General features: G+C 45.9%; 1 protein-coding gene across 1 annotated transcript in view; it reads left to right on the forward strand.

Moving 5' to 3' along the window:
- The window catches only part of RPA1 (replication protein A1), a 165,039-nt gene that overhangs the window by 26,360 nt on the left and 121,189 nt on the right, over positions 1–17,490 (forward strand). The window contains exon 4 of the mRNA XM_082246769.1: positions 12,226–12,334. Coding sequence (XP_082102895.1) covers positions 12,226–12,334 — 109 coding nt within the window. The remainder of the gene's footprint in view (positions 1–12,225; positions 12,335–17,490) is intronic.

Below are 17,490 nucleotides of genomic sequence, written 5' to 3' on the forward strand. Positions count from 1 at the left end.
ATAGAAAAACCCTATTAAAATGCATTGTAGGCATGTTTTTTTTTTTTTTTTTACTGTCACTGTACGTGTAAAAACATTTTAAGGTCTTTTAAATACACTTTTAAAACAATAGAAACTCATTTAAACACATAAAAGATACTGAGAGACATAGCAAGAGCTATGGAAAACACAAAAATATTTCATTTTTAATGATTTATATAGTAAAATAACATTACAAAAAAAAAACGCAATATACCGGGACCGCAAAAACTGAACCGCGATGGAGCGGGGGTTTACTGTAGATCTAATTTTTTTAATACACTTGTGTATGTTGGCACCCTGTTCTGTTAAGGTAATGAAAACTTTGCTGACTTGGCACAGCAGAGGGGTCATTGAATGATTTGAAAATAGAACTGAACATCTTTCTCTCCAGAAAGGGGAAAACACATTAGAAGCCTTCTTGATATACACTCAGGCTGCCTATGTTTTGGTGGCCTTTTTTTGTGATCCAAGATTCTTGGCCTTCCTATAATTTTTGGATTGGCTTGTCATTTTTTTTTTTTTTCTCTTTTAAACCTTCGGAGCATTGTTGGGTCCCATTTTTTTTTTATTCTTCTTCCCTTAATCTATGGTGCTTGGTATTTGACACAAATGTAATCCTAGTTTGTGAGCTATTGGAAATTCTCAGATCGGTGTATTGTTCGATGTCTCCCATCCAACCAGCAGACGGAGCTTATTGCATCCTTTTAACACATTAAGGGCCGGTTCACACTATTGCGAGTGCGGCGATCGCATGTAATTCGGAACGCACTGCTCCTTCATTACATGCGATCAGATGTGCGGATGCAAATTCAGCCATACACTTTGTATGGCTGAAATTCGCACTGTAACCGCACAAAAGACGCACAGGACCCTTTTTTCCAGCCGCATCAGGATCGGATCGCACAGTGGTTCACACGTGTGCGATCCGATTCTGTACGAACTGTCAGATCACATTGCGATATGCGATCAAACTGGGGGTGTCGTTAACATTTAATTGACACCCCCTGCGTATCTCATATGGCAGTGCGAATTGGCAGCCTTCCCGCATCGCACAAGTAATTCTAGCTTTGCCAAACAAATCCTCTGGGGGGAAAAAAAAAATCGTAGAGCTCAACCTCTGGCATTGCTGGAGAGAGCACTGTGCACGCCCTTGTCTAGGTGAATAAAGAAGCTTGCTGCTGTGTTGCTGGAGACAAATTCTCCTTGTATGGCTTAATCGTAAATCACGGGACACAGAAGTAAATAGTCAGTTACTACATGGGTTATGCTGCCACCTTCAGGTAAACTGACACTAGCCAGAATACAATTTAATACCTGGCCAGGCATAACCCCACCATACTCAGTCAAGCCTTAGTTGTGTGATGTGTCTAAAGGTGATGGATGATTGATTACCTGAGGTTTTATTATTTTTTTTTTTTTGGGGACTTTGTTTCTTTGTTTTCAGGTCTGTTCCTATCACCCCTATCTGGGCACAAACTGGCCCTATCCAGATCAGTTGCTATAGCCAGCAGGCCAAAAGTGACCGTACCTGGACTCTGCATGCAAGAGTGGGGACGGCCTCTGTCTGCCATTTTGGCACTGGATCCCATGGGCAGTGACTTCTAACCTACTGCGTACCTGATGATCTTGCTCCCAGGGAGCAGAAGTTGATGATCAACAACATACTGGAACTTCAAATAGTTTGACTGGCTCTTTTGTGCCGGTCCGTCTGTCTGTCTGTCTTCAGGGTGCAGTTGAGCAATGCCATTGCAATAGCATACAAGGACCTTTAAGGAGAGACTTTAAAGTCATGCTGCATATGAAGAAGGTGTTCAAGGATTTGTCTGCTGTGGAGGTCACTGGATGTGGATCTCTTGGTGTCATGGATACAACAACATACTTGACATGTATGCGTTGCACACCAAGGGTCCTCTTGCTATTGTGGTGGATGCACTGCTGACTCCCTGCAATCAGTTTTTCTTCCCTCGATTTCAACTCCTTCTTTGTCTTTTACACAGAATAAAGGTGGAGGACCCCCCTCTATTAGGATATGCTATTCTATCCTGCTTTAGAGATAGGAGTTTCAGACTGTGCTTCTTACCCTTCTCTTAACATTCTGGAGCTCTGAGTGGTTTTGTTGTCCCTGCAACACTGGACCTTCCAAGGGTCATCCATTCCAGATTCAGATGAACAACGCCACAACAGTCAGTAATCATGGGGCACTGGTGTTGGGTGGGAAAGTGCGCAGATTCGGATTGGGGTGTGCCGCTACCTTAGGGTGAATGGTGTAAAATGGTGTAAAAAATCAGGTGCGCTGCCCAAATATGTATATTCCTTTTTTTTTTTTTTCACGGAACACCGGGGCTGTTATTGGTGAAGGAAGGACCCACAACGTGTTCCAGGGATGGCTGCTTGCCCGGTTTCTACGTCAACCAGGCACAGAAGTTACAGTAGCCATTCAGAGTCCAGTCACCTTTGGCAGGATCGTTGACCATCAGGCTTTCTGTTTGGGTCTGTTCCCCTTGGACACAAGCAACTACAGCAGCCATCCTAGAGTCCAGTAATTCCCGGCAGGATCACTTATCATCGCAATTCCAAGCTTCTTGTCTGGCTTTGTCCGGTAAGAGTCTAGGGAGCACGAGTGTGTTAGAGTGCCTTCTGAGTTTTTGGGAATCCCTCCACCTGGTTGCATGACTCCTGGAGCGGTCATATTCATATATGCCCTTAACGTTCAACTTCTGGTAAGAGGCTAAGCTGGTGGTGGGACCCTGCACCTTCCAATCACAGTTCACATCTTCTAGAGCTTGAAATTCATTTCACCACATTTGCACCTTTATTTATGGACTTTTAATATGGACGTTTATTGCACATTGGTGATTCACCAGTCACACTTCGGACTATTTTGTTAGCAAGATTTGTATTGTTTCCATTATTTACTCTAATAGCAGTTTATTGTTTACACCATTGTTGTATGCCAATATACATATTTGGGCAGCGCACCTGATTTTTTACACATCATGGGGCACTGCAACAGTGTTAGAAAGGATTCTGTATTGGGTATAATTGAATGCTTCAGCCTTGTCCACCATTTACATACCATGGGTGGCGAATGGGCAGACAAACTTCCTCAGCTGCCAGAGCCTGGATCTAGGGTAATGGGCTCCAAACATGGAAGTGTTCCAGGACCTGTGCTACAGGTGGTGGATGCCAGATGTGCACCCGCCTGACCTCCAGTTCTACAAAAGCTGGTACAAACAAATAGCAACCACCCCACCCTATACCTGGCCTTTGCGGCAAGGGGCACATGGAAGGGTAACGCATATTAAAAAACAACAAACAAAACTTCCCAGATCACTTATCAGTCCACCTGCAACAAACCAAATTTACCTTGTTTAACAGTTCAGAAACTGGACAGGTTTGTCTCCCATGTTCAGAGATCCCCCTGTTAAAATCAGTGGATGCTCTGGTGGCTCTGTGGCATCAGTAAAGTCTGACCTATGCCTCTCCCCTACCTCAAATGAAAAAGGTGGATCGAGGTGAAGGGCATTCCGTAATGTGTAGCTCCATATTGGTGCAGGCAGATGTGTCACTACGACCAGGTCAGACTCCTGGCAGATGCTCCATAGGCTTTCCTAGACTGGCAAGATATTTTTCCCCAAGAACCAGTTTACCATCCTGCTTTACGTTTGCTTACTTTAATGCAGTGTATGCTAAAGACTAGGTCTTGAGTGACAGGGGCCTCTCTGAATTTGTGATTCCTATGTTGATAGAAAGTCTACTTCCAAGAGGTCTACCATCACATATGGTAGGCATACTTCACTTGATATAAGGTTTATCATCCCAGGAAATACTCTGTGGGATAAATCCTGTCCTTGTTTGCAATCAGGCTTTGATGAGCATTTGGCCCACAGTACCATCAAGGGTAATTTTTTTTGATGTTTAACGGTCCTGTTCCAAAGGCCACTAGCTTCCCATTTTTTAATTAGGACCTTTGTAAAATCTATCAGGAATAATCCCATTTCCACACTTCCTTGTTGCCATTAACACTGCGAGGCATGTGTCTGAGCTGGTGGACTTGTCTTGTGAAGAACCATTTATGGTCTTGAACTGGATAGTGTTGATGTCCAGAGCCATCTTTCTTCACAATGTTTTGGCCCTTCACCTCAATTATGACATTTTTACCTTTTTTTTTTTTTTTTTCCCTCTCCATCCTCAAAATGTTTGCCTTCATTGTCTGGATAAGGTTAGTGCAAAAATTGTAGCTGCTGACTTTAATACTCGCCTGTCCAGGGCTGTCCTCACCCAAGCTTTTTTTTTTTTTAATTCACTGGTCTTCCGTCCCTAGTGCCGGCATTTTTTACTGAGCAAACGGCTGTGACTCCTTGCCGATTCACAGCTGGTTGTGCACTGCACATGCGCAAGACGCGCTCCTCTTTGTGGAAAGAGAGGAGCACTTCAGCCCAGGTGTTTAGAGTGGAGGGTGGGGGGGCCTGTCCCCCCCCCCCCCCCCACCCCCCAAAAAAAAAAAATCTAAATCGCAGCGGAGGGGAGCAGGACTTCCTCTTTTGAGTATAGTTATGCTTTAATGTTTGGATTCCCCTCTTTTCTGTCAGGATACACTCTACTATATGTGTAAGTGCCTGTTGGGCTTTTTAGCAGGCAACTTTTACCAATTTCGCTGTCACCTTGTCCTCTGAATTCTAGAAGGTGAATGTTCAGTCCTCCTCTGATGATAACTTTGGGTGTAAGGTCCTTAAGGTGGCTCATTGAGCTGCAGGAAGCCCTGTTTCCGTGTAAACATGAGAATGGTACTGCTGAGATGGCATTAATATGTAATGAAAATCTCATCCCAAAGAATAAGTGGGAGGGGAGAGGGACAATAACTTAAGGGGAAGAAAGGATGTCGGGTGAGGGGAGATAAAGCTACTGCAACTCATGTTAGCCGCAGGAACTAGAAGGGGAAGAAAAGTCTAGTTTTCATTTGAGAGGTTTTCAACAAGTACCATACAATATTTGAATGCACAGTTAGGGTTATAGGGCTAAAAGGACCTGATTTTAAAATGTTAAAGTGATTGTAAATGAAATTTTTATTTCAAATAAAATAATAAACATGTTATACTTACCTGCTCTGTGTAGTTGTATTTGCATGTAGTATCCCCGAGCCTCCTCTTTTGAGGCCCTTTTGACACCGCTGCCCCCTCACTGGCTTTGATTGTCGGCAGTAGGAGCCAATGGCTCCCACTGTGGTCTCTGAACCTATGAGGGGGAGAGCAGCTGCTCTCTTGCACAGTGCTAAATGCAGAGAATGTTGTACTTGCCTCCTCTGTTCAGTGGTTTTGGACAGGGCACCCTGGATCCTTCTCTTGGGTCCCTTGTTGCTGCTTCTTGCCCCTCCCCCTGTCAAGTGCCCCCACAGCGAGCACCCGAGCCGAGCTGCAGATCCGTGTCCAATCACACGAAGTTTCTGTTCGGCCCCACCCTCTCTCTCTCCTGATTGCTGACTTTGACAGCTGCGGGAGCCAATGGGGCAGCGGCTGTGTCCCAGTCAGGAGGGAGAGTCCTTGATGGCCGAGGGACTCGTGGACAGAAAAGGACCTCCAGGTAAGTTTTGGGGTGCTGGGGAGGCTGCTGTACCCTGAAGGTTTTTCAACGAACAACTCCTTTTAAGTTTTTGGATGCAAATATCTTTTTCATGTTCTATTGATAATTCAAGACTGAGGGGTATCAACGACACTAGAGGGTATAAAGGAATTCCACAATCTAACAATGCCAAGTTTTGCTGCTAAAAACAAATAAGGATAGTTTTAGTCTGTGGGTAGGTTTCAATACGGCAAGTGCTGGGTTAGGAGTAACCTGAGATCTCACTATATCAGAAGCTAGGCTAAAAATCTTATTCCAGTAGGAATGGATGATCTTGCAGCTTCATAGTATATGTGATAAAGAACCAATTCACCCCATTGTCTCCAATATGTGGAGGAAAGTGAGGTGTAAAATTTTCTTCCTCAGGACATGAGGTATCATCACTGCGCTACTTTTTGATAGAGCTCCCAATGGTTTGTAGAGTACATATCCCTTTGGGAGATTTACTGGAAGATGGCCAATTCCACTTCCCACTTAGCCATGGCGTGAGTTTTAAAAAAGTCTAAATTTCCATTTATAATCCAATCTCTTTCATTCATGGATGGATACAGCTTAAGATCTTCGAAACGGTTGGGTTATACTGCTCCCTACAGGAGTAGGACACTAGACAGAACTAAAGTCTGGCTACGGCCATTGGCAGTCCCAGGTGGTATACTCACCCTCTGCTATAGACACTATGTGTGTTTTTTTTTTCTGCCTAGTCAGGAGTAAGGACGTAGTTCATTGCTGGGTTCTTTAGTCCTGGCATTTTTTTCTTTTTAGATAGAATTTTTTTTTTTTTTTTTTTTCTCTCATGGATTTTTCCTGTGAGATCTACAGTCAACTGCTGGACTGGGTAACGGGCTGAATAACCTAGATTCAGTGGTCACCCCAGTCTGGCCAGTGAGCACGCACAGACCTCAGCTCCGCGCTAGATTAGCCACTGGACGGGGGCTGGCCTGTTAATGAAACGCCTCGTGAGGTCGCATACGACCGGGTCTCGGCACAAATCACAGCATTCCTCCTGGCAGACAGCCCACACATTTCGATTGGAGAGGGGTTCTGTCTGGAGCGGTGCCTGTCTGGTTCCTGGTATGGTGAGTAGCTGCCCCCCTCTCCCCCTGAAGGTATTTTGGATGGATGTGGGCCCCTCCTTGGGACAGTTGGGCTCCTGGGTTTCCCTCCCCCCCCCTTATCCTATCCCCCATCCTACCCCTCCATCTCCACATCTGTTGGGGGATCTGGTCCACCTCCTGGGGTGGGGGCAGGGCGCTATGCTGGCGATGGCGGGGCCCCCCAATACTGCCTGGGTCTGTCCTTGAGGCCTGGGTTCCTGTAAGCCTCGTGCGCTGGGTCGCCATTTTGTTGTAGTCTGTGTTTTCTATACACGGCGGCCATGTTTGTGTAGTCCGTGGCCATTTTGCGGTGGTTTGCCATTGAAAATAGCGGCGACCATGACAGTGGAGCCCTGTGGGCATTGATTTTGGCAGTGGGAGCTCCCTCCTCATCCCCTGGTGCTGATTCCGGGATCCTTTCATTTCATGATCGCAGCGCGTGGCATGCAGATTATACTAGTGCCTGTTTCTGCTGGGTGCTGAGTCTGGTGGGGTTCTCTTACTCTCTGCTGAGGATCGCTTGGTGCTTGTGCCTGGCGAACGGGTCCAGCTGCCGGAGCTGTGGGGTTGTCCCTTGCAGTGTTAGACTTTTTTTGTGGGGTCCTCCTGGTGACTCATGGAGTCAGAAGAGCACATCTCCCCACCTGATCCCCTCTCTGAGACTGCAGGGCCCACTGGGTACCAACCATCAATCGATGCACTGACGGTGGTCCTGGAGCCCTTTGTGTCCTGGGTGGAGGTGGTATTTGGGCAACTGGCTAGCAAAAAGATCTGTGGACTTCCCTGGTGGAAGACAAGTGGGTCCAGTAAGTAATTCGAACCAGCTACAAGATCGAGTTTCGCTCTATAACCCTGGGAAGGTTGTTAACTTCCAACTTGCGCCTGTCTCCGGACCGCTTACAGGGTCTGTTTGGGGCGGTACAAGACCTGTTACATCAAGGGGTGATTGTCCCGGTTCCAACTTGGGAACGGTTTCAGGGCTTTTACTCAAACCTGTTTATAGTTCCCAGTAAGGAAGGCAAAGTACGTCCAATCCTGGACCTCAAGGTGCTGAACTGCTTTGTGCGGGTGCAGAAGTTCAGAATGGAGTCATTCGCACGGTGGTGGCATCCCTGCGTCTGGGATTTCCTCGCCTCTATCGACATCAAGGATGCGTAACTTCACATTCCAATATGCGCCAGTCACCAGCGCTTCCTCCGCTTTGCCATGGGAGAGGAATATTATCAGTTTGTGGCCTTACCCTTTTGGTCCCGCCTCTGCTCCTCGGGTCTTTACAAAAGGTGTAGCGCCGGTGCTAGCTTTGCTAAGCCAACAGGGGATCACGGTCCTGAGCTACTTGGGCGATTTCCTTCTGCGAGTGGAGTCTCCTGCTCTGGTGGAAAGCCTGAAGATCACAATACGAACTGCGGGAGGTTCGGCTGGATTCTCAATTTTCAGAAGTCTGCCCTGGTTTCGTCCACAAAGCTGGACTATCTTGGCCTGACTCTAGACTCTGCCTTAGCCAGAGGGCTCCTTCCTCTGGACAAACTCCAGAAATTGCAGGTTGCAATTTGTCTCCTGTGACAAACAGATGGTCGTCCTCCCTCCAGACTTGCATAAGGGTGCTGGGCCTGATGGTGTCTACCTTCAAGGCGGTTCCGTTTGCACAGTTCCATACGAGGTCCCTGCAAAGGGAGATTCTGACCAAATGGGAAAAGACTCCACAGTCTCTGGACAATCCGATCCGGCTAAGTTGGGGAACGAAGGAGTCCCTGATATGGTGGCTTCATTCTCAGGCGCTTCAGCTGGGCAAATCCTTCCTCCCCTTGTATTGGACAGTGGTCACCTTGTATTGGACAGATACCAGCCTGTCTGGCTGGGAAGGCACCCTCGGCAAGCATTCTGCTCGGGGGATCAGTGTCTTGGAACTCCGAGCGATCAGACTGTGTTTGGGCCATTGGACGGATGGCCTTCAGGGTTGTCCAGTGCGCATTCAATCAAAGGCTGTGGCTTGTGTCAATCACCAAGGGGGCACAAGAAGTGTCTTCGTGGATCTGGAGGTAGCCGGCATCCTAAGTTGGGCAGAACCATTCGTTCCTGCCCTCTCCGCCATACACATTCCTGGGGATGAAAATCGGCAGGCGGATTACCTCAGTCGGCAGGCGTTGGACAAAGGGAAATGGTCCCTTCATCCGAGGGGTGTTTGATCAGTTGTGTCTCCGGTGGGGCACCCCTGAATTGGATCTGTTGGCGTCTTGGCTCAACAGAAAGGGGCATAGGTTTGTGGCTCGGTCAGGGGATCCTCTGGTGAACGCCACAGACGCGCGGGTGGCCTTGTGGGGTCAGAATCGTCTAACCTACGCCTTCCCTCCTCTCAAGCTACTGCCAAGACCTTCTACACAGGATGGAAGCGGAAGGGATTCTGGTCATCTTGGTGGCCCCAGACTGGCCTCGCCGGGCTTGGTACGCCGATCTGACGCTGCTGGTCGCCGACATTCCTTGAAAATGCTTCTTATCAGGGAGGATCTGCTGTCCCAAGGACCGATCTTCCATCCTGCTTTAGTCACTGGCTTTGAGTGCTTGACTGTTGGAACGCCAGGTGCTGAAGGATAGAGGTTTATCTGAGTCGGTGATTCCTACACTGTTAAAAGATAGGATGTCTACTTCTAGGAGGGATCTACCATCGTACGTGGAAGACGTACATTGTGTTGTGTGAGTCTTATTAGTTCATCCCTGCTCCTTCTCATGGCTCAGATCTTGACCTTCCTTCAACGACCTTTGGCCACACACTCCCTGGTGCGTACCTTTCCTCAGGGTATCCAACATTTGGCTCCTCCAGTGCAGGCTCCGTTTCCGCCTCGGTCCTCCAGAAGCCTCCCCTTGAGAATTCTCGGGAGATTCCCCTGCTTACGCTGTCCCAGAAGGTGACCTTTTTGGTGGCTATCACCTCTGCGCGCAGGATGTCAGAAATGGCGGCATTATCCTGTCCACCTTACCTGGTAATTCAGAGATAAGGGGGTTCTTCTCCCCTGTTTGCTGTCCCTTCCAAAGGTTGTCTGATTTTCATTTGAATGAAGACATTGTGTTGCCTTTCCTGTGTCACAGGCCTTAACATCCAAACGAAATGGTCTTGCATGCCTTAGATGTGGTCCGGGCAATTGGGGTATACCTGGCAGCTATGGAGTCTTTCAGGAAGTCAGACTTTGTGCTCATGGATGGGCCTTGTAAAGGGTTGTCTGCTTCCTCTGTGACCATTTCCAGATGGATCAGACAGACAATGATTCAGGCCTATTCCATCAAGGGTCAGGTTCCTCCTTTCCCTGTTAAGGCGCACTCTACTCAGACGCTTAGTGCCTCATGGGCTTTCTGTCATCAGGCATCAGTGACGCAGGTTTGCAATGCAGCCACTTGGTCGTCAGTGCACTCTTTCACAAAGTTTTATAAATTGGATGCGTTGGCATCTGCAGATGCTTCTTTTGGCCGCAAGGTTTTGCAGGCTGCTGTTGAGGATCTGGTCCTCTGAGAGTTTGTTTGGGTTTTTTGACTTGCCATAAAATCCATTTCTCTGTCCATTGAGGGACACAGCACTCGCCACTCTGTGGAGTTCTTCTGGCACTGCTTGTAATTAAACGGAGTGCCTATAGCAGAAGGAGGGAGTATACCCCCCTGTGACTGCCCATGGGCGTAGACAGCTTTTTTATTTTTTTTTCTCTGCCTAGTGTCGTATAACCCAACGGTTATGAAGATCTGAACAATGAACATCAGAGAAATGGATTTTACAGTAAGTCAAAATCCCATTATTTTAATGTGGAACTATACCCTCCTACCTTTTTGCAGCCAAGGAAGCTGCCAACTTGGTCTCTGATCTGCAGTTGCCATGGTGCTACACGTGATCATTTGACATTAGCCATTTGATGGCTAGAAAGTTCAGTTGAGAGCATAAGCAGTTGTGACACTTATCATTCATGACCTGCTTTGAATGTAATTGTTTTGGGAACTCATTAAATTGATGAGTTTAGTTCTCCTTTATAGAGGTTGCATTAGGATTATTTTAACACCAATGAGGTAGTATTCTCACTGGTTGGTTAGTCCATTTCTTGTATTATGTACTAAAGTTTTCTAGAGCTGCTATAGTTTTCTTACAGCTCTCTTCTGCACATCTACAGTCTTTTGATCCTTGTATGCAGCCTAAGGTAGGAGATGATGGCAGACCTAACATGATCAGCAGTCAAGTACCTGAAATATGTAAAAATACCTATTTTTCTTAACATTAATTGCTATGCTATCTTTTTTTTTTTTTGCATTACATATATTTCTCTGTGTGGATTCAGGAACCGGTTCTTTAGTGGTTGCAAACCTCTGCAATGAAAAAAAAAAAATCAACCAAGCTTATTCCTGTGCACTTCAATCCACAGCACCAAGTGTGGTTCCTATCTGGTCTTTTCTCCCTCTATTTGCATGAGACACAGACTTTGCCCACATAGACTGCCCTGCCCCTCTCCTGCACACAGGAGGTCATTAGGAACCTCAACTTTGTATGTTTCCGTATGAGACTCGAGAGGGATCTGCAATGTGTGACATTTCCCTGTCCCCTGAAGGATAGAAATGCTGTGTAAACTGTGCTCTTTGAACAGCAAAGTCAGGCCGTGCTCAGTAGCTCAATCATGAGGAATTGTAAAAGCCATAAGATATGGTGATTTAAGGTATGTCCAAAGCCAATGGAAGTTTAAAAACACATTTATTTCCATAAACAAAAAGGGAACATTATGCAGTGTTTCAAACGTTACCACGCTGAGGACCTGGGCACTGATTGGACGCTTTGTTCAATTGGCAAGGAGAATGACACGGGGAGGCGCCAAAAGCCATGTCCACAGAGGTTGAACGGGCTGCTTTGTAATCCAAGCCAGACCTCGCCAGCGCGCGCACTGGTGACATCACTCGAGCAGCTAAGCAGAAGCGCGATACCTGGAAGGAAGCCATGAAGAACCAGTGTGGAGCGCAAGCGTCCATGTTGCTGTGACAATGCATTTCGTGCACATGTGCTTTGTCAAGTCGCATAAGATGGCAAACAGATTTTAAACCCAATGTGGGGGTGGGTAGTGGGCAAAGCTCAAGGGAGGCCCGGAAATTGACTTATCATTGCCCTTACATAATTGGATTACATCTTAACTTCCAAGTATTTAAATTGGAAATAGTAAGTGATACATAGTTAAATATTACAATATATATGAAATAATATATATAATAAAATAAATAAATAGGGTTTGTTTAATCTCTGTACATCCCCTGAGGCTAGTCACTTCAGTGAGTATATGTAAGAGTTTACAACGACTTTAAGGAATTGCTGCCATGGTAATAATAATGGTTGGGAAGATGTTTTAGTATTAACAGGCAATCCTATTTAGGGGTGGTTTTTATAAACTACGCATTTATCATTTGTGACGTTTATTAATGTTTTTTCTTATTTTGTTCAATGAGGATCTTGATCATTTACTGCTTGTTTATCTTTCAGCTTTCATGTTGGCTACCCAGTTGAATTCTCTTGTGGATAAAAATCTCCTTGCAGCAAACTGTATCTGTAAGGTCTCCCGGTACATTGTGAACAACCTTAAAGATGGAAGGTATTTAGCCCATTTCTTTCTTTGTCTATCAGTGAGTACACCATTCCTATGCAATGAAAATTCACTTCTGCCTTTACTTCACTAAATTGTAGCTGTAGAGGTTCATGCACATGTGTATTGTCCTCCAAGGTATTTTCTGAAGTGTATCGATTTTAGCTTGTTAATATTGCATGTGTTGTTGGATGCTGCACGTTGTGTGTCAGTGCTGTACCTTGTTTTTACAACCAAATTGTGCTCTATTCTGTTAATGTTTGAATACAATGTTTAGTGCTTTCAACCTTCTTAAATACCTTTTCGGCTTGTCTGCAGTTTCGGATAGTATTTTAAGAAAGTACTCAAAATTGTGCAATTCCCCAAGGGTCAGTAAACTGTCTCTAACTTTAAAGTTGCATTTTCGCTTTTACGGCAAGCCAGTAAAATAGTTGACGGTATTACCATTTTTTTTTTTTTTTCTATCCATGCATTGTAATGGCTAAAACAAACAGAGACATAAACATCAGCAAGGGAAGTCGTTGGTTTATAGGGCAAATCAATCTTAGCCATACACAGCATTGAGCAATTTGCCAGTTTTGCTGCTTTTGAATAAGAGCATGATTATAAAGTTCAAGCCAGATACTGTGTATGGCCTTTCCTTGGTGTAATAATTTCTAGTACAGTCTGGGATGTCGTGCATCAAATTTTGTCTAGATATTAAGGTTTTGACGGTAGTATGATGCGTGCACTGTTTTGACACATTTAAAGATAACATAAGGGCAGATGTAAAAACAAAAACCTTAGGGCTCTTTCACACGGGCGATCCGATCAGATCCGCCTGTCAGTTTTTTAGGCGGATCTGATCGGATCCTCCATGCAGCTCTATGGGGCAGCGGGTGTCAGCGGAGACACCTCCGCTGACACCCGCTGCCATCCGTATCCGATCCTGTGCGTGATATCTGGACGGATGGAAACCCTATTTTTCCATCCGTTCAGTAATCGGAGCGGAGCGGATCTGATGAGAGCGGACAAGCGGTCCGTCCGCTCTCATCCAATCCCCCATAGAGGGCAGCGGGTGCTGAGACACCTCCTTCTCCGCACTGCAAGCGGAGACGGAGCTGTCACCCGCCGTCGATCCGCGATCCCCGCTGAGCAACACTGATCCGCCTGAGGAGGCGGTCCGTGTGAAAGAGCCCTTAAGTGCCGGTTCACACTAATGCGGCACGACTTTGGGGGCGACCTGTGAAGTCCCGTGCGGCGCGACTTGCACGGACTTCATATAATGAATGTCTATGCAAGTCGCTCTAAATCGGAGCAACTTGAGTCGCTCCTATTAGAACGGTTCCCGTAGCACACAATGGACCACGACTGTCAGGCTGACCAGTCGCCTGACAAGTCGCTGTAGTGTGAATGGACAATAAAACCATTTATGTATTCATTAAAAGGTGTGGGATTTCAAAAGAAGCAATCATCCCAGTGCTGCATCTGTCTTCTAAGATGGAGAACTGAGCGTTTAACCACTTCCATACAGAGCAGTTACTTCCTGCCCAGACCAATTTTCAGCTTTCAGCGCTCTCACAATTTGAATGATAGCTACTCAGTCATGCAACGCTGTACCCAATCAAATTTTTTCATTTTTTTTTTTAAACAAATAGAGCTTTCTTTTGGTAGTATTTAATCACCACTGGGTTTTTTTTTTTTTTTTTTTTTTTTTTTTTGCGATAGAAGTGAAAAAGCGAAACTAAACCAAAATTTCCCCCCCCCCCCCCAAAATTTTCGATTATACAATTTTGCAAATACGTAATTTTTTTTCAAAAATTCGGGCCAAAATTTATACTTCTACATATCTTTGGTAAAAATAACCCAAATTGGTGGATATTCTTTAGTCTGTGTGAAAGTTAGTCTACTAGCTATGGTGCCAATCATTGAAAATTGATCATACCTGATGTACTGACGACCTATCTCATTTCTTGAGGCCCTGAAATGTCAGGACAGTATAGATACCCCCCCCCCAATGATGCCTTTTTGGAAATTTAGACATTCCAGGGTATTTAGTAAGAGGCATGGTGAGTTTTTTGAAGTTGTAATTTTTTCCCACAATTCTTGGGAAAATGAAGAAATAATTTTTTCTCACACACAGTATATGCATGCTTGCAATTACACCCCAAAATACATTCTGCTGCTACTCCTGAGTATGGATACCACATGTGAGACTTTTACACAGCCTGGCCACATACAGAGGCCCAACATGCATGGAGCACCGTCAGATGTTCTACGAGCATAAATTACACACATAATTTCCTAACTACCTATCGCACTTTTGAAGGCCCTAGAGCACCAGGACAATCAAATTACCCAGGAAAATGACCCCATTTTGGAAAGCAAACACCCCGATGTACTCAGGTACCTGGGTACTCTGATGGGCTAGTGACAGGTCCTCTTTATTGGGGGGGGGGGGGCATTGTGTTTTAGTGTGGACTGTAATCGGTAACTAGCTGTTACCGCAATCTCCGTCTCACACAGGATCAGCGTGTGAGGAGGAGAACACTGTAACAACTAGTTACCATGGTTTTGTTGACATTCTGTGACCAGCTGTGATTGGGCACAGCCGTTCATGTGGTAAAGAGCCAATTTTATTGGCTCTACCCTGGTCGGGGATCGACTGTGTCAGAGTGGCACTCTCCATCCCCGATCGCCGCTCTGCGCGCTCCTGGAGGCGCACACGAGGACAGTGCATGTGACACAGCCGGTCACATTGTAAAGAGCCATTTTTTATTGGCTCTTTACACCGATCGGGGATGAGCTGTGTCCCGAAGAACATGCCGCATCACCAATTGCCACGCTGCGTGCCCCCAGGGGCGCGGGAGAGTGGCGAGAACGGACGAACGTCATATGACGTCCGCCCGGAGGGAGGGATCATCCCTGCCGACATCATTTTACAATGCGCCGGTAGGGAAGTGGTTAAAGATCAGTCTTCACTGAGCAGAGAGTGGTGACTGTTTGTCAGTTGTTCAGAAACTACAATTCCCATCATGCCTAGTCATGTCTGTGAATGTCAGAGATTTACAATGCCTCATAGGATATGTAGCTCTGCAGCAGCTGGAGGGCTGTAGTTTGAGGATCCCGGAGCTAAGCACTTGAGCATCTGGGTGGATCCTGACATCAAAGTTGGGACTCCTGCTGGCGAAATGCTGGGTCTGTGTAGGCTTTGATGGGCTCCTAGTTTACTTTCTCTTGGTATAGCAGAGGGGATATGGTATGTGTTTTGTTGTAAATTTGTACTGTATGTACCTTTTTTTATGGGAAGATTGTCGCTTTCATTGGTCTGGGAGCTGCATTGTACACCGGTGCTGTTGAATTGTATTGCTGAATGTTGAACATGTTTGTATGCTTGTAACTTATGTGAAATACTTCTAATAAAAAAGAATTTTCAAAAAAAAAAGTTGGGATCCCTTTAATGTCTGGACCGGCTGAGTGATGCCAGCCCACAGTTGACTTTAGCCTGCTGTCAGCTGAGTCTGGGTAACAGGAGTGCAGCATTAAGTGCATGGTCCACAGGAGAAGTAGGATCAAAATAGTTTTGGCCCTACTTCCGTTTTAATTTACTTTATAGTTGCTATGAACTAGTAAAAGTGCCTAACCTAATATTTAACGTAATCCCCTACACATCCGTACTTGGGCCAGAAAATGGAGGGTCGGCACTCTTGCCTTAATCAGGGATTTTCTAAATTCTAAATCACAGGACACTGAGGATTTCATATTTGACTACTTATAGGTTATACTGCCACGCATGGCAATGATGGAACTCAAGAGGAGGTGTTGAGTGTGCATCGTCATTTACAAACTTCTACTTGGATACCATTTTTACTAGTGCCGGGTGCTAGAGCTCCTGAGGTTTCTGCACTGGTACCTGCTCACAACTTACCGATCCAGTGACATTCTGCCTTCGTGCCTATACAGACGCAGCTTCATCTACTTAAGCACCAAGCACAGCAAATATTGCAACATTTGTCTTCTGGGGGTGACTTGCAATATGTGTATTCTGGCATGGGCAGACACTCCTCTCAGTTCTGTGGCTGATAACTTCTGCATTTCACATGCCTATAAACCAGGGGTCAGGAACCTTTTTGGCTGATAGAGCCACGAACACCACACATTTTCAAATGTAATTCTGTGAGAGCCATACACTATATTTCAGGGGTCGGGAACCTTTATTTAGTAAGTAACGCAGTGACAAATTGTAAAAAATGGCCTGGTCATTGAGGGGGTAAAACCTTCCAGGGCTGAAGTGGTTAAAGGAGCTGAAATATTAAAGTTGATTTCTCCTGTTCACACTAGTGTGATTTGCAGGGCACGACAATGGAAAGGAGAAATATCCTTAGCGTAAACAAAGTGGATGTGTAGCCCATATGTGCCAAAATCTCACTGTCTGGGGAAATGTTATTAAAAAATTCCACTGTATATACGGCCGTAGGCCTGCAGCACTTCTTCAGTGAGGGTATTGGGAGTCTCTGTAAACTGTGAATAGGATAAAAAAGAAGGGGCAGGCTAGCCTATGTTTTTTTGCTTTCTGTGCTTCCCTGTCTCAACTCAGTAATTGCAAATACTCTTTCTGAAAGAGTATTTGCAATTACTTGAGACAGGGGAAGCACAGAACGCAAAATATTTACACTGATGAGTCTAACTGACTGACCTGTCGCTTCAGGACCCCCCTCGGCTCTACGCTGAGCCTGCGCTGCTGCCTGGAGAAGAGGGAGGCGGTGGGTGGAGTAAATTTAGGAGCGGAGGAGAAATTTGACCCTTGCCCTTGCTCTCCCGCTGTGACATCACGTGACATCACTGGTTGCTACACACCAAGTGGCATACTAGCAACCAGTGTGGCCGCAGCGCGCAGGCATGGACTCGACTCGGGGTGAATGATATACTCCTAGCAGGAGACCCTATTTGTCTGCAAGCCAGATGCAGCCATCAAAAGAGCCATAGGTTCCTGACCCCTGCTATAAACCCTTGGCAAACCAAAGTCTCGCGCAAACAGAGAGGAGGAGGGAAAGAGGTCACCCTGAAATGTCTCCCTGAAGAGTCAAATAAGCCCTGAATTAATGCCCCTTTTGGTATTTTCACATTTTAGAGGCTTTGTGTTAATGGGGGAGTTTTCTGCATCCATATCTAGGCTGCATGATGAG

Source organism: Pelophylax lessonae, assembly GCF_965119305.1.
Source record: "Pelophylax lessonae genome assembly, chromosome: 2".
Lineage (NCBI taxonomy): Eukaryota > Metazoa > Chordata > Amphibia > Anura > Ranidae > Pelophylax > Pelophylax lessonae.